The sequence below is a fragment of the Rhamphochromis longiceps genome, linkage group LG5, assembly GCF_057381845.1.
Source record: "Rhamphochromis longiceps isolate RC_006_pf linkage group LG5, R_longiceps_female_GT1.1, whole genome shotgun sequence".
NCBI classification, from domain to species: domain Eukaryota; kingdom Metazoa; phylum Chordata; class Actinopteri; order Cichliformes; family Cichlidae; genus Rhamphochromis; species Rhamphochromis longiceps.
The window spans coordinates 24,533,235-24,557,951 of NC_140561.1; the positions used below are offsets into that span (position 1 = coordinate 24,533,235).

At 43.2% G+C, this 24,717-nt stretch overlaps 1 protein-coding gene across 2 annotated transcripts in view; it reads right to left on the minus strand.

The window, feature by feature from the left end:
- Window positions 1-24,717, minus strand: part of kcnab2a (potassium voltage-gated channel subfamily A regulatory beta subunit 2a) — a 121,088-nt gene that overhangs the window by 18,485 nt on the left and 77,886 nt on the right. For both annotated transcript variants that reach the window (XR_014911752.1, XM_085406786.1), the window contains exons 3-5: window positions 5,328-5,371; window positions 5,071-5,108; window positions 4,751-4,830 (exon numbers count right to left, since the gene is read on the minus strand). Coding sequence is in view for 1 of the 2 variants with exons in the window: in XM_085406786.1 (XP_085262912.1) it covers window positions 4,751-4,830; window positions 5,071-5,108; window positions 5,328-5,371 (162 nt within the window). In the remaining variant the exon portion in view is untranslated. The remainder of the gene's footprint in view (window positions 1-4,750; window positions 4,831-5,070; window positions 5,109-5,327; window positions 5,372-24,717) is intronic.

Here is a 24,717-nt window from a genome sequence, read left to right on the forward strand (position 1 = left end):
AAACTCCGAAGCACGTAAAAACTCAGAAGCATATAAAAACTCAGAAGCACATAAAAACTCAAAACACGTACAAAAGACAACAGAAGTGCTCCAGGATGCTGGGCGCAGTGTTGAGCCTTTGTTATCTTGTGGCTACACAAGCCAGCAAGTACCAACGACCGGATTTGGTGTGTGGTAATAACAGGTAAATGAACTTTTTTTTAAATTATTTGAATATATATATGAGTGCCTGTGTATAAATATACAAACAATACACACATGCTTTCAATTGTGTAATTTAAGTGATCTAGTAGCTCTGCTTTGGAAGTTCAGTTCATGCTAGAAATGTGTTTTGGAGTTTGTACGTGTTTTGTCTCTAGGGGCCACCGCATATATTTATATATAAACATATATAAATAAAACCACTTGTTTTTACGTTAGTAATTCCTTTTGTGCATAATTTTATATTATTGTTAATAATAAATTAATTAAAGCAACAAAACAACCTGAAGAGCCGGTTCGGAGCCGAAAGAGCCGGCTCTTTTTAGTGAGCCGAACCGAAAGAGCCGGATCTCTAAAAAGAGCCGGAAATCCCATCACTAGAGTACAGCTAGCACCTCTAATTGACACAGTTTTCAAATATTACGGCAAGTATCCGATTTGTGCACAAATTCAAGGACCACAATTTACCCACAGCACAGCACATTACAGCTCCTGTCAGTGTGACAGTCTGAACAGTTTCAGTAATGTGCAAAAGTTTAAGGTATCAGAATACTTTATTAATCCCCGAGGAAACTGTGTGGGTTACAGTTGCTCCAAGACAGTAACAGTAACAGACTAAACTATTTAAATAGTGCAATATGTTTCAGATATTACAAATTTAAGAAATGGAACTAATATCTACAAATAGCTCAATTATAAATATCAAGAATATTACAGAGGTGGTTATAAATATCAAGAATATCAAGAAGTTTAGGAGTTTTAGATTTGCACAGATCACACAGCAGATTGATCATCCACGCATTTTAAATCGCAGTGAGAGTCACAATGGCATACCCACAACCCCCCAAAAAAGACAAGAGGCCACAAATGGTAAATTCCTAACCTAAATATTTCAATACAAGATTACTTGGCAGAAAATAATAAGCTGGCTCTAATTATGTGGAAGTATTAAGGACAGCTGATACCAAAGAGAATGGCACAACCATGTTTGTATAAAGTCGAATAATGTGCAAGTTGTTTTTTTTTTTTTTAAAGAATAATTTTGAAACCTTTTCATGTTTATACATTACTTGAATATCCTGGTATTTCTGTATGAAACATAAATGGGGAAACTACCTATATTTTTGAGTGGAAGAACACTTTTGTAAATCTGGAATTACTTTTAAATTTGTTTGAACTTTCAAGAATAATAGCAACAACAATTAAGTACAAAGTTGGCAGGATCAGTTGTCAGGTTAGCCCATTATCCTTAGGCCTCTGAAAAAGGGAAACAATGTATAAAATCATCAGCAATTCCAATTAATGTACAATTTTCTGTTAAATCTCTTAAATTACAGCTAGAAATCTGCACTTCAGTTACAAATAAATCATTCATATTTATGTATTTTTTAAAATCATAACTATATTGATACACCAATGATTGATAACCATGGGTTATTATGTATCATAACTCAAAAAAAAATTAGATTATAAGCACATAATAAACTTTGTAGTGCTGTACCCTTTTTCCTTTTTTCCCCTGCATCCTAATATTCGACAGCTATGACCAGTCCTGCTCATGTGTACCACTTGCTACTATATGTATGCAAAGCATGGATGTATGAATGATTAAAGGCTACGTTCACACTGCAGGTCTTAACGTTCAATTCCGATTTTTTGATCAAATCCGATTTTTTTGTCTGCTTGTTCACACTACAAATAAAATGTGACAGCAAACTAGTGTGAACCCTCAAAGCAGCCCGCATGCGCAAAAGAAGACATCACACACAACGCGCTCTGTTTAGACCCAGACCAAACAATATTGTTTGACTGATGGCCCTTAATGTAAAGACTTTGGCTTTGATGCGCTTTCGCCTGCAGTGTGAATGTAGCCTTACTTTAATATTCAGGGGCCATTTGTTTGTTTGCTTCGCTTTTGTCTCTGTTTCAATTGAATATTAAATCCTGCATAACATTTTTGTACCATTTATCTCCACCTTTTGTTTGCCATTTATTAAAAGATAAATTAAATTAAATATTCAACCTCCCCACTCGTGTGTTTGTGCCTCTGTACATTCTGCTGATCCAAACAGCAGCTGCCCACTATTACCCCGAGTGATTTCAGCCTCTGCCAGCTGGACTCACATCTTTTTTAAACAACGAGCAATGAACACTCCCCTGAGAGCAATGATGTGTGTGTGTGTGTGTGTGTGTGTGTGTGTGTGTGTGTGTGTGTGTGTTTCTGGCTCTTAGTATTGCCCCTTTGAAATGTGAGTAATTTGAGTGACCAAACATAAGGTTCACTGAGCCTCGAGCAGGTTGCCTTTCTTCATCCACCCATTAATTAAAGCTTTGCTTTATTTCAATGCTGAGTTGCTTTCTGACTTAGGGCAGGAAGCAATGATGTAATGCGGCACTACTCATGGATTCTTTATATTTTATTACTTTCACATTCTTCAGGGCTTATGCCACCTGTTTTTCACCATGTCACACATTTAATATTGATCTCCAGCAAAATGCCTCTGAGCCTGAGAGAAAACAAAGACTAAAATTCTGTTCTGCCAATTACTGCCATACTTTGAAAAGCTTTCGTGCCATGTGTGCTTGCTGATAAGAGCAGCTACATGGGTTAAGCACAACACATTTGTTTGTGCAAAGAGACATATTTGTTTATATTTCTCAGAAACAGTAGCTCATGTATTCGGATGGATATGCTAATCAAGCATCACAATCAATATTTGAATATTCTTGTGCGTTCAGTGTTTTGTTCCGTGACCAATTTTTTAGTTGAGGGCTAAGCTACAACAAACAGCCTACAAATCTAATTTATTTATCTGTCCAAGCTCACCACACAGAATCGACTTCACAGCAGCTGACTGTGCAGCCACCAACACCACCACTTCACATCCTCCAAGCCCGACTGATAGAAAGAATCCTAAGCCACAACCGAGGACTTCACATGAAAGCTTTTTCCATTATGACACGCAAACTGTGTGATTTGTTCGACTCCTTCTCGTGCGTTTGTGTGTAATATAAGCTCCTTGGTGCTGCTTTGCAGTGGAAGCTGTCAGGATTAACACCTGTGCAACACATTTCGAGCTGTGTGACGTGCTGTCACAAACACTTGCACGTGCCAGGCTTGTCCTTTCTGTTCAAGTGTGGTTCTGGTTTATGGCAGCACGATGATCAAAGCCAGAGTTGGTTTTGCTTCTGTGTCAAAGATCAACCTCTCTCATGAATAAATCAACAAGACTGCTGAAAACTCCCCAAAACATTAACATCGTGGTGTGATGACGTGCATCAGACCACAGCTGCTGAGGCATTAGATGCGAAACGAGGACAACCACTGAGACCTACAGCTTGTTTCTCCTCTTTTGTTATCTTTTGATTTCCCTTTCTGAGACACGGGGACTCTGATGCATCTCCCCAAACATAATGGAAAAAATAGAATAATCTCAGGAGGATTTAAACAGGAGACTTGCTCCCGTTAATAAGAGACACTATTTGCAAAGGATAATCCCTTAGATTATTTCACAGCACCCAGGCTACTACAAAGCCAGACTAATCCATACTGGAATTTAAACATCCACTACATCCAGCAATAAAGCAACATGCTTTCTGAGGTTAAAGTATCATCACTGCCCATCCCCTAAATTTATGCCACGAATACCCGAACCCTGACAAATGGCACTTTTCGTTGTGAAAAGCAGGCCAGGCAGACATTAATTTCTTCTCCTCCTTTAATAATAGCCAAGAAAATGAGGAGTTGATTCATCGAGATAAACATACTGTGGAGCTTACCCAGAGGCTGAATGCCATTAAACTATTGTTTGAGAAGAGGGTAAAATGAGACGACATAATTATTAGCATCAGTTAAACCTCAAACCATGTGAAAATAAACGATGGAAATAAAACATTTATGCATTTCCATCGTCATATATTCATTTAATAAAGGTTAGTTTGTTTAGAATGCACTTTGTCACAAAACAGCTCTAGCGTGTCCGCTGTAAAAAACAAAAAACAATTAAGATACACGTGGAAAATATACGTAAAGAGAGATGAATCCTGTAACACCAAAAGAAAATTCATCCACCCTGGGACTGTTGCAGAACGTCTCCAAGCCTCTGCATATGATGTCGATGTTAAATTGTAATGTTGTGATTGTCATGTCTTTTCTGTCTTTTATTTAAATGAACTTATATAAAAAGAAGGTCACCCAGAGAACCCCTCCTCAGACGACTGTCCAGATTTTAAGTTTTAAAGAAATTCTGCTTTACAGTTTTTATGTATTCTAGGAGACAAACAATTCAGTGCTCTCAGGAAATGTGAGATGGATATTTGGCATATTGGTAAGTTACCATAAGTAAAGACAACATGCTGGCACCTTGACTCTGTATTACATCACTTCTAAATGTGGAATATTTGTGCACCACTATAGCTCAAACACCTGACTGGAGTCTGCAAGTACATAACCTCTGCTTGCCTTCATAATCAATCACACATTAGCAGTTTGGTAATGTTTGCTGCTACCACTCACTCCTATGTGACTCGCCACACAGGATATACTCACTTGCCAGCAGCGTAGACCTCCGCTGTGTCAAACAGATTGATGCCATTTTCATAGGCCAGAGTCATCAGCTGCTCTGCCATCTGTTGAGAGAACAGGGGAGAAGGAACAGAGAGGGGAAATGATGGGGTGAGACCACTGATGTCAGGTGTTAGTAAATTTTAATTATGAAGCTGGCTTCACAGGACTAGAGTCTGCCTGTTGACTCTGTCAGAAAAGTAAAAATAGGCTTCTTGAGCAACCTAGGATATCTCAGATCATATGGAGGGTTTCCATTCCAAAGCTTTGATGGATAGAAGCTGACAAAATGCATCTGCTCTCACCTCATCTGTTATCTGTCCACCAAACGTCACCCATGTTCCTAAAGGGAATGACAGAGAAGTGGGGTCAGAGAATTAGTACACAAACATGCAAGTAGAATAAGAACCTTTTTGTTCTTTCTGACATACTTAAACTCAATTTTTTCACACTCTGTTTAATAACACTTTCTCTCTGTATAGAGAACAGGTTTTATATTGGCCTCCCCGGTCTGTCATACTGAGTCTACAGCACGCACAAACAGTTTGTCTTGTGATCTTACCTAATCCAAGGCAGGATACCCGCAAGCCCGACTTCCCGAGGTTTCTGTCAAAACAGAGGAAAATACATTAAAACTAATGCCGCACTGAGGTGGCAGTGATTTATGATCTTTTGTCCTCAGGCGGTGGCTGTGACCAGCACAGTCTTTCAGGAATGACTGTTTGAAAAACAAAATAAACAAAAAACCCTATCGAGCTTCACTAGAGTTCTCTCATCTTTAGGTTGTTGCTGCAGTGGAGTGACAGAAGCTGGAAAGAACAAGACTTTGTACGGATCTGTAACTTGCCCGAATGAATGTGAGAGTGAATGAATAGTGGTATTGTAAAGCGCTTTGAGGGGTCCCGAAAAGCGCTATATAAATGCAATCCATTATTATTATTATAACATAGTGCAGCACTGACACATGTTGAGGGGATGGCTAATGAAGCACATCAACGTATGAGCTGACAATGAGAAGGTGTTTGTGCTCACCAAAATGTCGTGGGGCGGGGGGGGGGGGGGGGGGGGGGAATCAGAGACAGGAAGTGAGTATTAAGCAGTCCCACCATGACATCCACTGAAATTTCTCACAGCACACCAGGATCCCTCAGCCGCCATCTGACTAAAATCCCCTGCAGCAATGTGTAGTCAAGCAAAGCTTGACTACACACAACAACTTGCTCCTAAAGCTGGCGTCTCTGAGCCAATCACAGTCCAGACAGACCCCTCTGCTTGACAATCACAGCTTTGGTTAGGTCTTTAGCTTGTGCAAGCTTTTGCAAGCTTTTAAAGTTTTCTAATATGCCTGTGGTTCCTCAGTATCATAACAGATTTGTTATGAGCACTGTTATATAATCATTTCACAAGGAAATCAAACCATCTCTTCTGGTCTGCAAAAACCTGACGACTACAATATTTTATTACTTCAGAGTTTTCTGATCTAAGACATTAAAAATACAAAACCAAACGTGCTGCTTCTGGTCAAACACCTTCACGAGATAATCTGGCAGTGTAAAAAAGATAAAAGAAATGTGGCAGAGATGATGTAACGTGTGCAGGAGTCAACGTAAGTATGTGGGAGGCTATCTAATATATTTTTATAAGACTGGCTGTATAGAAGAGCTGAAATGAAAAAGGGGTAGAGAGGGAGACAAAGGTGTGCATGTGTGTAGATGTGCGTTTTATATGGCTGCTTGTAACAAGTGGGACTGTGCATGCATGTGAGTGGGTGTTCTGTGAAGCACTGATAAAATTGCTGCAGTAACTAACAACACACTTTCTTCAATGTGTTCTTAACACCAAGTTCAGAAACAGAGACTAAAGCTGCTGAAACCTCATTGTTATCGTACATTATCTAAGTCAGTTACTGTACACTTGTTTAGCACATAAACAAAAACAAAACAATTAAGCTTAAGGATTTACCTTTCATGCTCACTACCATCCAACAATATTGGCTCGACTTCTGGGTCAGTAAACCAACATAGATGCTCATGGAGTCTATTTATTTCTATTCTTTGGTTTCTGAGAAAAGCTCAATTTTCTAAGCCATCAAATGTTTGGGTGAGCTCAAACAACACTGAAAATTCAGTTTGTGTATTTTGCCGTTTGTGTTCCACTTGTTTCTACGAAGAGCCTCATTAAAATGATCCGTTTGGGTCAGTGAAGTCTGGCAGTCGTGTTACACTGTAAATCAGAGAGCAAGATGACATCACATATAGGAGCCTCCTGCTTTATAAACAAACAAAGTTTGTCATGAGGGAGAAGAGAGCGTGATCTAATGAGTCCATGTGTCCTAACGCTGCATCGCAGTACAAGTCTACTGTGGCAAACCACTGGAGCCCATCAACAATTAACTGCCTCTTAATTGCATGAGTAAAACTGCCCCTCGGGACGCTGTTGTGCGGCATCACAGAGATAACCAACACCAAGAGCAGTTTCCTGACTGAAACTGTCAGTGGAGCATGTTTGCTCCAGAGTATTTAATGATTTTAGAGTTCACAACTATATTAAGAAAATGAGATGCAAAGTAAACATTTCCATCAGGTGCATTAAAGCGTATTACAAAGCAAAGTTTTCTGTCTTAACTGTCACATGAGCACGCTAAAACATGAATACTGCACAGTGGATGTGAATGTACAAAAAGAGAGGAGTAAAAGAATAACCGTTCCATCATTGTCATTGTTAGGATGTACCTTTGTCAGCACACTGTTCTCTTCAATATTTTACTGGAGTGGCCTTGAATACTGCATTGTGCATTTCGGCAACAATCCTCCACCAGGGCCTGCAGGTACGCAGGAGTCAAGTTCCTGCTGAGCCTCAGCATACATGAACCGCAGCAGTGAAGTCATCCATCTCACAGCCTCCTCAATAATGAGGGAGACAGGTACAGTACAGGACAGTAACAACACTGTAGCCACACGGACAAAGCCAGAAAGGACCCACCGAATCGGACAGATGTGAAGTATGCGCAAAGCCCAAGTGGAAAGGGGAAGGTTTTTCACTGTGTCACACTTTGTGTGATTAAACAGGGCCTGGAGTCTGTTTAGAGTTTGTTTACACACGTGTTACACAACACATTAGCGTGATACAAAACCTGGATGAGAATGTTAATCACTGCAGATATTTTTCCTTTCAATTTATAGGTTAATTTTAAGTCAGAGAGATCTCCTGGACCACCCCTGACTCTTTTTGTTGTGTATTAATTATTTAAATAGTAATTTGCAGATTACTGACTCACTATGCAGCAACACAACAAAAATATAGCTGAAAAAAACCCATCTTCAATCACAAAACAAGCAGCAGACACTATGGCTTCCAATAGCACCATCTTATTTTGTGTGTTCATTGCATGAATTAAATAAATAAAAAGATAATTATCTGTCACGTTACTGTAGCTTTGCTTGTCAAAAGGAGTCACACATTTTCTATCTGCCAAGGCTTAAATGGGTAACTTCCCATAAATAACACAGTCCCATCTAATAATTTCCCTGAACACAAGTTTTCTAGAGGTCCCACTGGGGCAATTAATACAATTTTATACATCAATATTATTTAACATGTTATGCAGTGGCATCTATCAGCTTAAGAATTAAGCTGACACTACAGACAGAGATGTCCTGCGATACAGAGCAGGGCATGCAACCCTTAGGCCTTTTAAAGTCAGATTTGATAACATCATATCAGCCATATACACTGATGAAACAAAACATTAAGTCCACCCCCTGCCTATTTGTCCTTTGTATGTAGTAAAACATCTCCTGGCTCTGCAGAAGCCTCTAAAGGTGCCCTGTGTTATCTGGCAACCAAGATGCAGATGCAGACCCAAGTCCTGTAAGTTGTGCTTTGTAAATGCCACAGATTTGATTTGTTCCAGCACATCCTGCAACACTGTGGTGCCGGTTTATGGGTTATCCTGCTCAGACTAAGACTAAGTCCTGTACTGTTTCGCCTTCATGAGATACAGAATATTACAAAACATACTGTAACGTTCACAAGAACCAGACGGTTGGGTCTCAGTTTGTCCGTTTATTCGGCACATAAGCAAGCGGGTTGCTAACTCAGGGGAGAGCGCCCTCGTGCTACACCTCTCTTCAGCCTGACACCCACACAACACAGAACCCAGGTCCCCCCTCCCCTTCCTCCACACCACCCTCCCTACTTCCTGCAGCACAACCAAACATGAATCTTAAAGAACAACAACAGTGTGCAAAGATAACCAACATGTACAATAACACTTAACCATCGTTACACTGCCCCCCCAGCAATAAGTTCCTCGTCCCCGAGGGAACGACACAGTCTCTGAGGCGGGGTGGTAGCCTATGTTCCCTCCTTGACCTCCTGAGCCCCTGAGGTGGGCGCGGAGCGTCGGGGCTTTGGGGTGAAGAGTCCGAGGGAGGGGAACGCAGCCCCGGTCGGGGGTCCCTCTGAGCAGGGTCACGGACGCTCTGTACACGTCCCTCTGGAAAGGAGGGGAGGGACTGCCCTCTGTAGGGGGCCATCCGGTCTCTGTGCAGCGCTACTATCCTCCCCCTAGGAGGCAACTGCACCCTGTAAACAACCTCCCCCACTCGCTCTAGGACGCTGCAAGGCCCCACCCAGCTGCTATCCAGTTTAGGACACCGTCCCTTCTTTCTCTTTGGGCTGTAGACCCACACCAGCTCCCCAGCACGGAAGTGCCTCCCCTTAGTGGTGATGTCATAATTCCTCTTTTGGCGCAGGCCTGCCTTCGCCAGCTGCTCCCGGGCGTAGGAATGTGCAGAATCCAGCCGGTCCTGCAGCTTCCTTGCGTAGTCCCGGCCTGGTGGTGCTTCTGGCGCGTCCGGGGGCTTCCCAAAAGCCAACTCTGCAGGAGTTCTCAGCTCTCTCCCTAACATGAGCAGGGCAGGCGTACATTGGGTGGAGTCTTGCACTGCCGACCTGTAGGCCATGAGGATAAGGGGAAGATGGTAGTCCCAGTCCCGTTGGTGTTCTGAGGTAAGGATGGCTAGCTGCTGGGCCAGCGTCCTGTTAAACCTTTCCACCAGTCCATCGCTTTGGGGGTGAAGTGGGGTGGTGCGGGTCTTCTTAATCCCAAGGCGGTCACACATGGCAGCAAATACCTTGGACTCAAAGTTACGCCCCTGGTCACTGTGGAGGGTCTCTGCTGTTCCAAAGCGGCTGAACATCCCCTCCACTAATACATCAGCGACAGTCTCAGCCTCCTGATCTGGGATGGCGTATGCTTCCGGCCACTTGGTAAAATAGTCCATGGCCACAAGAACATAGCGGTTTCCTCTGTCTGTGCGAGGAAATGGGCCCATGACGTCCACAGCTACTCGCTCCATTGGAGCCCCTGCTGGTTGCTGCTGAAGCTGAGCCCGGGACTGGTCCTGTGGCCCTTTGTGTGAGGAACATGCATCACAGCTGCGGCAAAAGTCCTCCACATCCCTCCGCTGTTGACCCCAGTAATAGCCCTGGCGGAGGCGGCGGAGAGTCTTAGAGACCCCAAAGTGGCCGGAGCCAGTGCTCCCATGGCAGGCTTCCAGCACCGCTGACCTCAGCGACCTTGGCACCACAACCTGCCACCTCTCCTCCCCCGTGGCAGGATCCTTCCAGGCACGCTCCAACACCCCCTCCTTCAGCCTGAGAGCTGCAAACTTGGCCCATAGCCCCCTGGTACAGATGGAAAACCCAGTGACCTCATCCCAAAGGGGTTGCTCCCCCTTCTCCAGCCACTGCAGGACCGGCAGCAGGTCTGTGTCTTGTTCCTGCCGTGCCCTCCACTCCGCTGCATCCACCACCAGAAGAGCCCTGCAGGCGAGCTGTGCTGCTCCGTCTATTGTCGTGAGTTCCCGCTCTATTTCCTCTCGCTTCTCACAGTAACGGCAGCCAGCTGCAGCACATGGGCGGCGAGAGAGGGCGTCTGCGTTAGAATGGTGCGTCCCTGCTCTGTGCTCCACAGTGAAATTGAAGGCTTGGAGCTCCTCCAGCCAGCGAGCCACCTGCCCCTCTGGCTCCCTGAAAGACATCAGCCACTGAAGGGCAGCATGATCAGTTCTGATAACAAATGCTGTGCCGCACAGGTAGTACTTAAAGTGTCTCACCCCTGCCACCACAGCCAGCAGCTCTCGTCGTGTGACACAGTAGCGCCGCTCACTCCTGTTCAGGACCCGACTGAAGTACGCCACCACCTTCTCACCTTCCGGCCCAACCTGCGACAACACAGCTCCCAGCCCCACATTACTTGCGTCAGTGTCCAGGACAAAAGGCAGGGTGGGGTCAGGGGGGGCGAGGACTGGGGACTCTGTCAGCGATTTGCGGAGGGTGTTGAACGCCTGCTGACAGTCCTGGGTCCAGATGAAGTCACGGTCCTTCTGCAGCAGGTGGAAGAGTGGTGCGGCTATGGAGGAAAAGCCCTTCACAAACCTCCTGTAATAAGACGCCAGTCCTAGGAAGCTTTTGAGCTGTTTCTGGTCTGCTGGTGTGGGCCACTCGGTAATGGTGTGAATTTTTTCCTCCAAAGTGCTGATGCCCTCACGACCCAGCTTGTGGCCCAGAAACTCCACCTCCCTCCTCATGAAGTGGCACTTGTCGGGATGCAGCTTCAGGCCTGCAGCCGCCACCCTCTCCAACACTTGTCTCAGGGCATCCAGGGCAGCATCAAAGGAGCTCCCGTGCACTAGAAGATCATCCAGGTAAACCAGACACCGTTGCCGTGGGACGCCAGCCAGCACACTGTCCATAAGCCTCTCGAAGGTCGCAGGAGCGTTGCAAAGACCAAAGCTCAGGACTTTGAACTGCCATAGTCCCCTGTTAGTGCAGAAGGCTGTCTTCGGTCTGGATTCCGGGGACAGTGGCACCTGCCAGTAGCCACTCCGCAGGTCCAGGGTGGAGAACCAGGAGGACCCGGCTACTAAGTCGAGAGACTCATCAATCCTGGGAAGGGGGTAAGAGTCCTTCTTCGTCACTTTGTTGAGTGGTCTGTAGTCCACACAGAAACGCATCCTAGGACTTTTTTTCTTAGGCACCATCACCACCGCGGAGGCCCACGGGCTATCAGATGGCTCTATGATGCCCGCCTTCATCATTTCACACAACTCTCTGTCTGCAGCCTCCTGATGAGCCAGGGGCAGGCGGCGGGGGCGCACTTTAATAGGCTGGGCATCCCCGGTCTCAATGACGTGCTCTACCAAGTGTGTCAAGCCAACATCACTTTCTTTCAGGGCAAAAATGTCACTAAACTCTTTTAGTACCTGCCATAGACTCTCTTGCTGCTGTGGAGTCAGCCCCTCACAGTTCTTTGACCAGATACTCCTCACTGCTGAGAGCCTCTCCTCCTCCTCCGCTCGCTGTTCTGCTGGCGGGTCTGCAGGGGTCTCTGCGGTGGAGGTGGACGCCGCGGCAGATGCTGTGCAGACCGGGGGGGGAATAAGCGGCACCTTCTTCCCATCAGGGAGTGCGAGGAAGCCTTTGCCTAAGTCCAGTACACCACCAATGGCTCGTAAAAAATCCAGCCCAAGGATGCAGGCGTCCTGCACGTCAGCCACCCAGGCAGCATAAGACACACCGAGGTCCCCCACCTTGAACTGGAACACTCCCCTCCCTCTCATTGGGGCCAGATCACCGGTCACAGTCTTAAGTTGCACATTAGTCGGTTGCACAGCAGCTCCGGGTGGGACAACATCGGGTCGGACCAGCGTTGCATTGGACCCCGTGTCCAGCAGGGCCGTACAGGACACCCCCGCAATCGTCACTGGAACATGGCAAAAGCCGCCAACCTGGGTCCAGCCCACAGCGATGGCCGCACCAGGTGGGAGTGGCGGTGGAGTGGGGATGTCGTTCTCCCAGGCCCGTGTACTCCCGCCTACACGGGCCCATGGGCGTTTCCCTGAACCGCTGCAAGCTTGGGGCACTGCCTGATGAGGTGTCCGACTTGTCCACATCCCCAGCAGCTCTGCGGTCGGCGGTGTGGGCCAGCCCGAGGGGAAGGCGACTGCAGCGAAGCCGCCTGCACCAAACTGCACAGGCCCGCTGGCGTCTCCGTCTGTTCCACAGGTGCTGACACAGCCCTCACCACGTGTGCGTCATCAGCGCCCCCAGAGGATCCCGCAAGCATCTCCCTCTCCAACGCTAGCTCCAGGGCTGCACTGAGTGTGGCCGGCCGAGCAAGCTGAGTTTGCATACGGAGCTCTTTAGGGCTCAGGGCCTGCAGGAACTGGTCCCGAGCTAACTCCGCCTGCACTGATGGTGGCATGCTGTCATACGCCCTCCGGCAAAGGCACTCGACTTCATGGGCCAAAATGCGGAGGGGCTCACCTGGCAATCTGCGTCTGTTGTGGAACTCCGACCTCAGCAGCACTGGTTGGTTATACTGCCCGAAGCGCCTCTGAAGTGCTCCGACCAGAGCATTATAATCTCCCCTCTGCTCCTCGGTTAGCAGCAGCAGGCATGCAGCTGCATCCTCACACAGGCACAAAGCCAACTGGAGAGCTTTATGTTCCTCAGACCAGCCAGCTGCAACAGCTAACAGCTCGAACTGTGCGATAAACACTTCCCATGGCGTCTTGCCGCTGAACTTAGGCGTTTTTATATGCGCTGCAGCTTGCTGGGCGCCGCCATGTTTGTTTACATCACGTGACGGCGCGCCAAGCGAGGTCGACTCCTTCCCGCCGGAATCGCGGCCGCTGTGCGAACAGTTCCCGAGCCTAGTCAAACCTGGAGAAAATCCAGCCTCGGCAGACAGCCGCAGCGCCGTTTCCCTCACTCCATGGGCGGGCGAGCGCGGACGAACCTCCCTCTCCTCCGTCTCCTTCTTAATCCTGCCCGGCAACATCCTCGTCTCGTAACGGCAAGCGTCGCCAGCAACAGGGTGTCGGGCGTTCCGGGGTTCTTTTTTCTTTCTTCACTTCTGACACCAATGTAACGTTCACAAGAACCAGACGGTTGGGTCTCAGTTTGTCCGTTTATTCGGCACATAAGCAAGCGGGTTGCTAACTCAGGGGAGAGCGCCCTCGTGCTACACCTCTCTTCAGCCTGGCACCCACACAACACAGAACCCAGGTCCCCCCTCCCCTTCCTCGACACCACCCTCCCTACTTCCTGCAGCACAACCAAACATGAATCTTAAAGAACAACAACAGTGTGCAAAGATAACCAACATGTACAATAACACTTAACCATCGTTACAATACTATGAAAAAAAGCTGTACTCTTACCAAATAATACATCTGCTCACACACCACTGTTAGAGCTGATCTAAGGTGGGAAAATTACATAACAAAATCAAAGGGAAAACTTGGGTGAGCAAAAAGTAGAGCTGGTGGCATCCAATATCAGAAATTAATCTCAGCAGAATCTCCAGATTCAACGCACAACGATTTCTCACACAGCTATGATGCTACAGGGAGTGCAGAATTATTAGGCAAATGAGTATTTTGTCCACATCATCCTCTTCATGCATGTTGTCTTACTCCAAGCTGTATAGGCTCGAAAGCCTACTACCAATTAAGCATATTAGGTGATGTGCATCCCTGTAATGAGAAGGGGTGTGGTCTAATGACATCAACACCCTATATCAGGTGTGCATAATTATTAGGCAACGTCCTTTCCTTTGGCAAAATGGGTCAAAAGAAGGACTTGACAGGCTCAGAAAAGTCAAAAATATGCAGCAGTCTCAAAAGTGCAAAGCTTCTGAAGCGTGATCATCGAACAATCAAGCATTTCATTCAAAATAGTCAACAGGGTCGCAAGAAGCGTGTGGAAAAACCAAGGCGCAAAATAACTGCCCATGAACTGAGAAAAGTCAAGCGTGCAGCTGCCAAGATGCCACTTGGCACCAGTTTGGCCATATTTCAGAGCTGCAACATCACTGGAGTGCCCAAAAGCACAAGGTGTGCAATACTCAGAGACATGGCCAAGGTAAGAAAGGCTGAAAGATGACCACCACTGAACAAGACACACAAGCTGAAACGTCAAGACTGGGCCAAGAAATATCTCAAGACTGGTTTTTCTAAGGTTTTATGGACTGATGAAATGAGAGTGAGTCTTGATGGGCCAGATGGATGGGCCCGTGGCTGGATTGGTAAAGGGCAGAGAGCTCCAGTCCGACTCAGACGCCAGCAAGGTGGAGGTGGAGTACTGGTTTGGGCTGGTATCATCAAAGATGAGCTTGTGGGGCCTTTTCGGGTTGAGGATGGAGTCAAGCTCAACTCCCAGTCCTACTGCCAGTTTCTGGAAGACACCTTCTTCAAGCAGTGGTACAGGAAGAAGTCTGCATCCTTCAAGAAAAACATGATTTTCATGCAGGACAATGCTCCATCACACGCGTCCAAGTACTCCACAGCGTGGCTGGCAAGAAAGGGTATAAAAGAAGAAAAACTAATGACATGGCCACCTTGTTCACCTGATCTGAACCCCATTGAGAACCTGTGGTCCATCATCAAATGTGAGATTTACAAGGAGGGAAAACAGTACACCTCTCTGAACAGTGTCTGGGAGGCTGTGGTTGCTGCTGCACGCAATGTTGATGGTGAACAGATCAAAACACTGACAGAATCCATGGATGGCAGGCTTTTGAGTGTCCTTGCAAAGAAAGGTGGCTATATTGGTCGCTGATTTGTTTTTGTTTTGTTTTTGAATGTCAGAAATGTATATTTGTGAATGTGGAGATGTTATATTGGTTTCACTGGTAAAAATAAATGATTGAAATGGGTATATATTTGTTTTTTGTTAAGTTGCCTAATAATTATGCACAGTAATAGTCACCTGCACACACAGATATCCCCCTAAAATAGCTAAAACTAAAAACAAACTAAAAACTACTTCCAAAAACATTCAGCTTTGATATTAATGAGTTTTTTGGGTTCATTGAGAACATGGTTGTTGTTCAATAATAAAATTATTCCTCAAAAATACAACTTGCCTAATAATTCTGCACTCCCTGTAGCTAGTTTTTTTTCTGCCTTATTAAGAGTGTCTTTGCAGTATTTTTCTTGTTTACGTTGGCTAAACAGCCCCCTACCAACAAGAAAGAAAAAAGCTGTGCTATTTTTGGCCCTCTCCACTGCTCACTGTTTTTATGTGCGTATGTGTATGCATCCCATCTGCCCTCCACAAAGCAGTCAAACTATGTGAAACACTTGATCCCAGATTAGTTCTGCTAAACCCAGTTAGCCAGGAGACCATTTACCAATTAAATCAGCAAGAGATCAGGCAGAGAACTCCACTGCCTTAAAAGAAACTGATCAAAAACACAATTCTCAAGATTTGAGTTGTTAATGAGCTCTACATATTGATGTACTGATATGATAATGTGGTACAACACATACAATTCTTATTTAATGCATGGATCCTACTGTAACTGTGTGCTTTAGATTTACTAGCATAGTTGAGAGTGATGAATGAGGAAACAAGGTCACAGAGCTGCAAAGATTAATGTGTTGAGAGCTATGCCAACTGAGTAGAACTATTAATACAACCTCATCTGTGGCTTCAACTTCAAAAGAAAGCACACACTGAATGCCACCAGCTCGCACTGGCTGCAGGTGGTTTTTCTCCTCCATTCAAGTCTATGTGACAATTGGAGGGAGGAAGGGGGGGCTTTAAGGGCACTCATTACGCTCATTTGCAACTGTATATTTTTATTCATGGATTCCACTAGTCTACTAGTGTAAATTTGCATGACTCACACTTGTAACTACGTGTATTCATTAAGGTAGAGTTATCCACCTTCAATAATACTCACTGTCTGGGCCCAACTATTACTGCTGCTGCTGAGAGACACACCAATGAACTGTAACAGTCAAAACAACAAAGAATAACAAATGCTTTAACCTACCAACTATGTTGGCCATAAGTGGACCTTTTTAAAAAACAAAACAAACAAAAAAAAAAAAAAACTCTTACCGTAACTCATTCATTTCCCTTTCTATACATGTAAAATGGCTCTCCCTCATCTACTTCACCACTAGGCGAGACGTGGAGATAACCTTGTCGTCTGCAAATACAATTGGAGGATGAGGATGGTGCAAGGTAGCCAAACCTTTGTTTGCGTCGCAATTGTGTGCAAGAAACATCTAAGTCAAAACTGTCATATGCAGAGATGCTAACATAGCAAACTATCACAAACCTGAGCAACCTTATCCAATTCAGGGTTCCTAGATCTCACAGGGTGAGAGTCAGGATACACCCTGGACAGGTTGCCAGTCTGTTGCAGGCCCAACAGATACAGAGAAGCATTCACCCTCATACATACGGCCAATTTAGAATCATCAGTCAAACCATATCTTTGGAGGAAGCTAGAGTAACTGGAGAAAACCCATAACCTGTTATGCAGCACTGTTAACCACTGCACCACAGTGGTTTCGCTTGCACGTGCAGGTAATAAACAAAGAGAAGAACAGGATGGAGGACTTTGGTTTGCCAAAAAATTTACACTACCATTATCTGCTTTGTATGAGCTGAAGTATACAGCATGTTAAGCCTAATTATCAAATTACCTCAGGATTCACCTTACTGGTATGAAACATGAAAATGTTCAGTCCTTTGTTGTGCACTTCCTACACCCTGAGGATTTGTTCATTGCTGCTAGCAGGATGACCTTTCTTGGAACAAAACAAAAAAAACAAAACATAGTGTTGCTCCAGAAAAAAGCCAAAGATGGATTTGTGAGGGAGAGTTTTGACTGCAGGCGGGTGGATTTAAAAAAAAAAAAAAAAATTAACATAAATATTCTGACATTTTAGCCAATATGCTAAATCTATTTTTGATCTAAAAGAAAATGAGAAAATCAACATCAAACTTCTCATAGGTGTCTCTTATAATGAAGCTAAAAAGCTTAGCACAGCACTCAATTTCCCCACGCTCTCTAAAAGCATGCACATTTTTTAAATATAGGCACCATGAAGCAGACAACAGTAGAGATCTACGTTACAAATCTCAATCTTTGACCTATCACTCTATCACGTAACTTTTTAATAACCACCTTACCGTAAGCATAACCTTCCATCTACATGCAAAAACACATATACAACAGGTCAGGATAGACGTCCCAGCTAAATATGAATTTAAGTCTTCATACAACAGTACAATGAGTGGTGCAATACTTGAGTATTTACTATCCATGCGTGTGGCCAAGGCAAAATTAGTGTGTTCTCAAGAAAATATAAGAAGATTTATGACATTAACTGCAACCAACACGGGGTTTCCTCCAACTGTCAAAAATGCAATTTGTTTTTAGGTTGAAGTTGCAATTTTATTATATTATGCCATTTTTATGGAGTTAACTTCCTTTGTTGAATGTATTCTGTTTAACACTGTATTCTGTTTGCTTGTAGTGCCGTGTTTGTCAGCAGCCTGAGAAGATGTCAAATTTGATTTAATATTGTGCATAGAAAACATCTACACACCACAGCCAAAAACACAGAGCCAGTGGCAGTGAAGCACTTTAAGACAGCTGTCAATGGCAGTTTATTTTCTTCTTGGACCTAAACAGATTGTTGGCTCAGAGGGTTTTCCCAAGGCTGAATTTGTTTTCATCCAACTCAGGCATTTTCAGAGGTTCTTGTCTGGGGATAAATCTGCCCGTGCCTACAGGAATGGAAACTCTTCTGCTTTGTGCTGGAGAGTAGCAAATGGGAGCTTAGCAGAACCTGCGGGGTATTCCAAGTCCAAGCAATGGTTCATACTGTATACTGTGTTTTTAATATCATACTAAGCTGTACTCAGAACCAATATTGGTCTGATACCAGCTGCGATTCTGGGATTAGATATCAGTGAAGAAAAAGCATAATCCAAAACAACCCATTATCCCAAATTACAGCATAGCGTAGACGAGTAACAAAAGTCTCTTTAATCACAGCTGATCCTTGGAAAAAGTTGCCATGATTGGTTTCACAGCTGATATGTGAGCTCAGTCATTGACAAATGCATGATTAACAGATTCGTTGTTTAAGAGAGGGGAAACAATGGTATTAGGTATCACCAGATACTCAAGTGTAGCAGTATCGGCCTTTGAGCCATCCCCGAATTTAACATTTTAACATTTGTTAAAAGTAATAACTTCTCAACTTAACCTAAGATAAATCACAAACACACCTACACCTATCGATGATTAAAAGATGTCTCACAGACAATCGGTCCCGTTTTGAGAACTAAAAGCCTAAATTCTGTTGTTGCAGCTACAACACTGTTTCTCGAGGAGTTGAAACGTGTAAATGCAAATTCAGCTGGCACTGCATTAAAACTGACAATCTGCATTGGAAATCACTACTTTGGCTCAGGAATCACTCTGAAACCCATTATCTGTGAACAAAGTTTGTCAATGTGTCATCAAATGCAAAACTCAACAGGTGGAAAGCATTTGATCAAAATATTATTATTATTTGCTTTAAATTATGTATTCTAACTATAATGCATAGTTCAAAAACAGCAACCATTAATGAGCAGGGGTTCATTAATGCATTTGGCATAGTGAACTTGAACATCTGTGAAGGCACCAACAATGCTGAATGACATACATTTTGGAGCTATAAGTGTTTCAACAACAACTTGTGGACAAATGAATCTGGGTGCCAAACTGGCCTGTAACCCACAGTAATTTTTTCAAACATTATAACATACGGTGCTTAACAAATTTATTAGACCACCACCCATTTAACACACAATTAACAGTAATACAGTGACCAAAATCACTTTTTATGTTTCTGTAATGGTTAATCTACCAGTATGCACAAGGTCTTCAACTTTAAATTACATCTTTAATGCTAAAATATAATTATTGTTGTTATCCAAGAATTTTCACATTTACCATTTTCCATAAGAGCAAGAGGGGAAAAAAAGGAAAAACAATGTTTTAATTAGGATGCCAAATTGCATTCATTTCCTTGCATTCCTGAACAGAAACATTAATTTTAGAGGTTTTCTGATTTCTCAGAGAAATCAAACATGAATAAAGTTTGACATTTAATTAATAAATAATTACATAATTTGTAGTTTTAAACAAGTTTTTGAACAGGCAGAATAAACATCTGTATTCCAAAAATTAGCACACAGTTCTAATCAGTTTCCACACAAGAGGAAGTCAAACTGTGCCACAAATGTTTTTTTCTGAAGTGTGCCACTGACATCTGACTCAAAGTGAGCATATAAAGATAAATATGATGGTTTTCTTTGTAACAATGGCTCATTTTTTAAACTTCACTTGTATAGCTTAGACGTCTATGACTGTAAACTGAATATGTTCGGGTTTTAAATGTGGAAAACTGACATATTTTTCACAAATTTGACATTTTACAGAAGCAAAAGAGATGAATCATTAATGTAAACAAATGACTGTCAAACTGTAATCAGAGGTTTTAAAAACACGCTGGTAAAAGATGTTGCTGATAAGAAGGAGATTACACTGGGTGCTGTGTCAATTAGGAGCAGGCACATACCATCTGGCTAATTAAAAAAAAAATAAAAAAATGTTGAGGTTAAATATTCATAATACACATGACTAAGCATCATGCTGGGTAAGCTAAAGCTCTAGCTTTGTGCTGTACTGGATCCTCATATTTGAAATACTTTTGTTTGGTTGTTTGTTTGTTTTTACATATTACATAAGATGCAGTTCAAATGTTTCTAATCCAGAACACGAGATTAAATGCCGTTTCACTGCCACGGCAAGTCCGTTGATTTTTAATTTGGAAATATAAACCGTCTCCTTACTGTATCCACACTAACAGCCAGCTATGGAAGCTAATCTATAATCTTAAAAACACTATGTACATACTGAATATAATCACACTTTTTACTAAATCTGTATTATACTATGCCCTACAGTTATGCTTAACCTTTCAGGCTAAAAAAAAAAATAATACAATGAAAGGAGTTATAAAAATCACTGCAAACATACTTCAGGAAACAGTAGAAGACATCCACACTTTAATGCTAATCTATTCTGTTGCACACTACCTCTTCTTGGCAGTGTACACCAGAATTAATAAATCTAAGCTATTTCTAGTGCATTTATGAAAATAACATGCAGAGAAAATGAGTGGAGCTAGGACACGCACACAGAGGCTCTAATTAAACTCTATCAGTGAGGCAAATAAAGAGCAGCTTACATGAAGACACGCTTACAGATACATAGGCTAAATATCTTACAACAAACCCCCCACCGCCCAAGCTTACTCACTCTCCTGTGCACCGATACAGTCAAAACCTTGGTACATACACTGAAATGTGAGAGTACATCAATAAATGAACCATGCCACTCTTTGGCAGTTTCTCCCCACATGCCCAGAGCAAACAGATGGCGAATGTTCTGTACACATTTAAGATGGTACCTAAGTGGCTACTGTGGCCTCGAATCTGTACTGTGGATTATGCTTAGTATTTACTTCAGAGTAGCCAAACTGTACTGCTGCATGTTTGTTCTGTTCAACCACCACGGCTTATTTATGATTCATATTTTAAGGGGGAGTGCAGGCTGTGGAAAGCTGGTTCCCTGATGACGAGAGCCCTCAGAAGGCAGGAAAACGTCCCAGCAGGCTCCCACACTCACGACGCCCCAAATCTCACACCCACAGCTTTTGTCACCCGAGCCGTAGCGATGCATGGTGTGGTATTTGTGTAGTGAAATAGTGGAAAAAAGAAACACTCATACTCATTATTCTTAAAAACAAAAAACAAATCCTTACACAGACTAAAATGTTGCCAGAAACGAGCACCGCGGATGCATCTTCAATCTTACAGTCACAGCTAATAACATTAAAGCTGTATGGTGATAATTAGTGTGTAAATGTTTCATTTTCAGAACTCGGAAAATTGACACTCGACTCACATTTCGCTTTTTGTAACAGTATCTCTGCCATTTGCTACATTAAGTGACTTCAAGGTGCACTAAACAAAGACACCCCCCAGGCTTCCAGGCTCCAAGCTTTTTCTTTTTTCCATTATCGATAATGACAATTTCACACAACGCAATTGTGGGATTTAAATGCCATTCGCTTACACAACACTGCCAGTAGTTATTTACTTTGGCTGGGATTCACTGTCAACTTTACAACTAAAAGTGGACCTCCAGACGTGCGAGGAATCCTACTGACAGTTTGGGCTAAGGCGAATTACTTGTAGATTTACACCAGGGGAGGAGATGAGTCAGCTCTGATTTACATGGCCTATGCAGTAAACGACACCGAGTGCAACACAGCATAAGTGTTTTGTAGCTGATGCGGACTGTGGCAAAGAACAAAGAGCATGCTTAGAAATATATCTCTCTAGAGCGCAACGGTTTAAGATGAATTCTTACAGTTTGACTGCACAAAGCACAAAAATGGCAGCCCAGCGGAAAAGCGATACGTTCAGAAACCCATTTACCTCAGCATTACTTTGCAGCAGTTTATTTGCAACATAGTGGGATGTAAAACTATCTCTTTTGAAGGCGAGTCAGCCACGGTTTGGGTGACTGAGTGAGGAGCTGATAGTGGACTGTGAATGGCAGGGATCTTATGGGATTGACTCTCCACCTGCACTGCCTGCCCAGTCTCACAGATATTCTTCCATTCCTCGAGAAGAACTACTTTACATAATCACAAGCCATTTTGTGTGCGTCATTAATTCAGTCCTGACTGAAGGCATTTAATCATTCCTTAGAAGAGGTGCAGGCTCTCACAGTCCCGCCTGATTATTTTAACCAGACAGACAAAGTGTCTCATTTCAGAACTACAGGCAGCACAATAAAACCGCTGCAATCCCTCCATCCCGGAGGAAGGAGACGCTCACTTTGATGATTTTCTTGGCCTTGTGGGGAGAGGTCACTCCTCAACCTGCATCCCTGCCCACAAACAAATACCGTCTTGGTCCAAAGTTGCCATTCAAGGAAACGAGAGGACAGCATGCAAATGAAGCTAATGTGAATTTCACACTGCTATTCTGCAGTGAGGATACTCGGGGAAGTTTTCTTGGGTGGATAAGGCAGCTTTAACTGTATTCTTTTTGGGCCACAGTTATAAAACCACCAACCTCTTCAGCTGTCAAATCAGCATAATGAAAAATTCAATCTTCCTTTAACAGAGAGGAGAAAATGCTTAAGGATAAAAAGCAAAATGCAAGGCCATGTTAAAGGGCTTACAAGCTTCACCTCCAAGAGGCATGTTTCAAAGTGACATGAGCACAGATCACTCCAGCCAACTGTACTTCCTCGTGGGCAAAGGGCCTACACCAGCATTAACCTTAGCAATCTCCCTTTCTTGCTTTCACTCTCTTCCTTCCTTCCCTTTCAGTCGCATCTCTTCAAAACAAAACCACAAACACTATGCTGTAGCCTCAGTCCATGATTCTTTGAGCCTCATGCTACATTTAGACCTGCATTACCTTCAGTTTACATCAGATATGGGTCTGGTTCACAAACACCGAGCCTGTTATGTAGTTTGGACTACAATGAGGAAGACAAGAACACAAACAGCCACTGGCCCCCTGAGCTGAAAATGATTTTACTCATTCACTGTCATTAGCCTCAATAATGACGCCAAGACGACGAGGCTGCCGCTAGCAAATTAGATGCAAAGGATTGTGATGTGGCTTCTGAAAACAGTACTGAGGATAGATGTGTTGCCTCCAAACAGCTCTCCATGTTGTCAGTCAACAATCACACTTCACATTTCTTAATGAAAATGTAAACTGACTGACACAACATTACCTTCAGTTTTTCTTGCCTTTAGATTTGAGCTTCAAAATGTTATTATACTAATAAAATGATCAGAATTGAAAAATATGTTCTTGATAGGGTATTGTTTACTTTCCTATATTGTCCTGCAAAAATCAAACATCCACGTATCGTATCAAACGTGGCTTGAGTCAAAAAAAGTATTTGACTAAATTTTTAATCACTGTACCTAAAAAAAAACATTTAAAAAGAGAAAGTATACCTTAGCAACACAAGACTACAAACATGAAGAAAGTACATTAGTCGGTGCTTATATATAGCAGACAACAGCAACTTGCTACTTAAAATGGATAAAATGTTTCTTTAAATTTTCATACGGCTCTTAAATTTTCTTGCTTTTTCTTGCAGGCCTTTTTTTTTTTTTTTTTTTTTATTAAATGACATCAGAAACAGCAGTATGCGACATTACGTGATGGCAGAGCTTCAGTTCATCCTTTGTCATTTTTTTTTTTTTTTTCTTTATAATAAATAGGACAGGGGGAATGAATGAGAGAAAGAGGGGGAGAGAAAGAAAGAAAACCAAAGGGGAGAAGAGACGGTGAGAAGGGGGGGGAAGAGAGAGAAAAAAAAAAGAACTCCTGGGTCACCTGTATGGAGAAAAAAAAAAAAAAAAACAAACAAAAAAAACAAACAGAGGAGACAGCAAACAACAAAGAGCAACATAATAATAGAGAAAACAAAGCACCATCACAATAAACTAGCTAGTCATAGATATCAATATTTACTAAATAATAAACGATATTGTGCAGCACGCAAGATAGACAGCGCAGGCCTTTTAAATAAACTTATCAACCTTTGATCATCTTTGAGTCACATGTGGGAAAATATACAGAGAGAGTCATTACTGAAAAATAAGACTGAATCAACTGTCCTATGCAAAGTGGATCCACTGCATTAATGACCAGATTGCTGCAGTACATGATGCGCTGCACCTCACGGTGCTGAAAAGAAAGGTGAACTGCTTTTTCTCACTGATGCATGCAGAATTCTTTGTTCTGTACTATGGTTCAATTTGCAATTCACTCTTTTACCCTCAGTGCTTCAATATGCATTTAAAGCAATTCCACATTTACTATTATTCTGCTGCTTTTTCAGCCCTTTTGTCAAAGCTGGACTAATCTGAACGTTTCACTGCACATGTAGAACACATTTGCATTTTAATTTAAAGGCATTTCCAAAGGAAAACCTTTGCTTAAATGGTAAGTATGTCCTGTGTTAGATAACA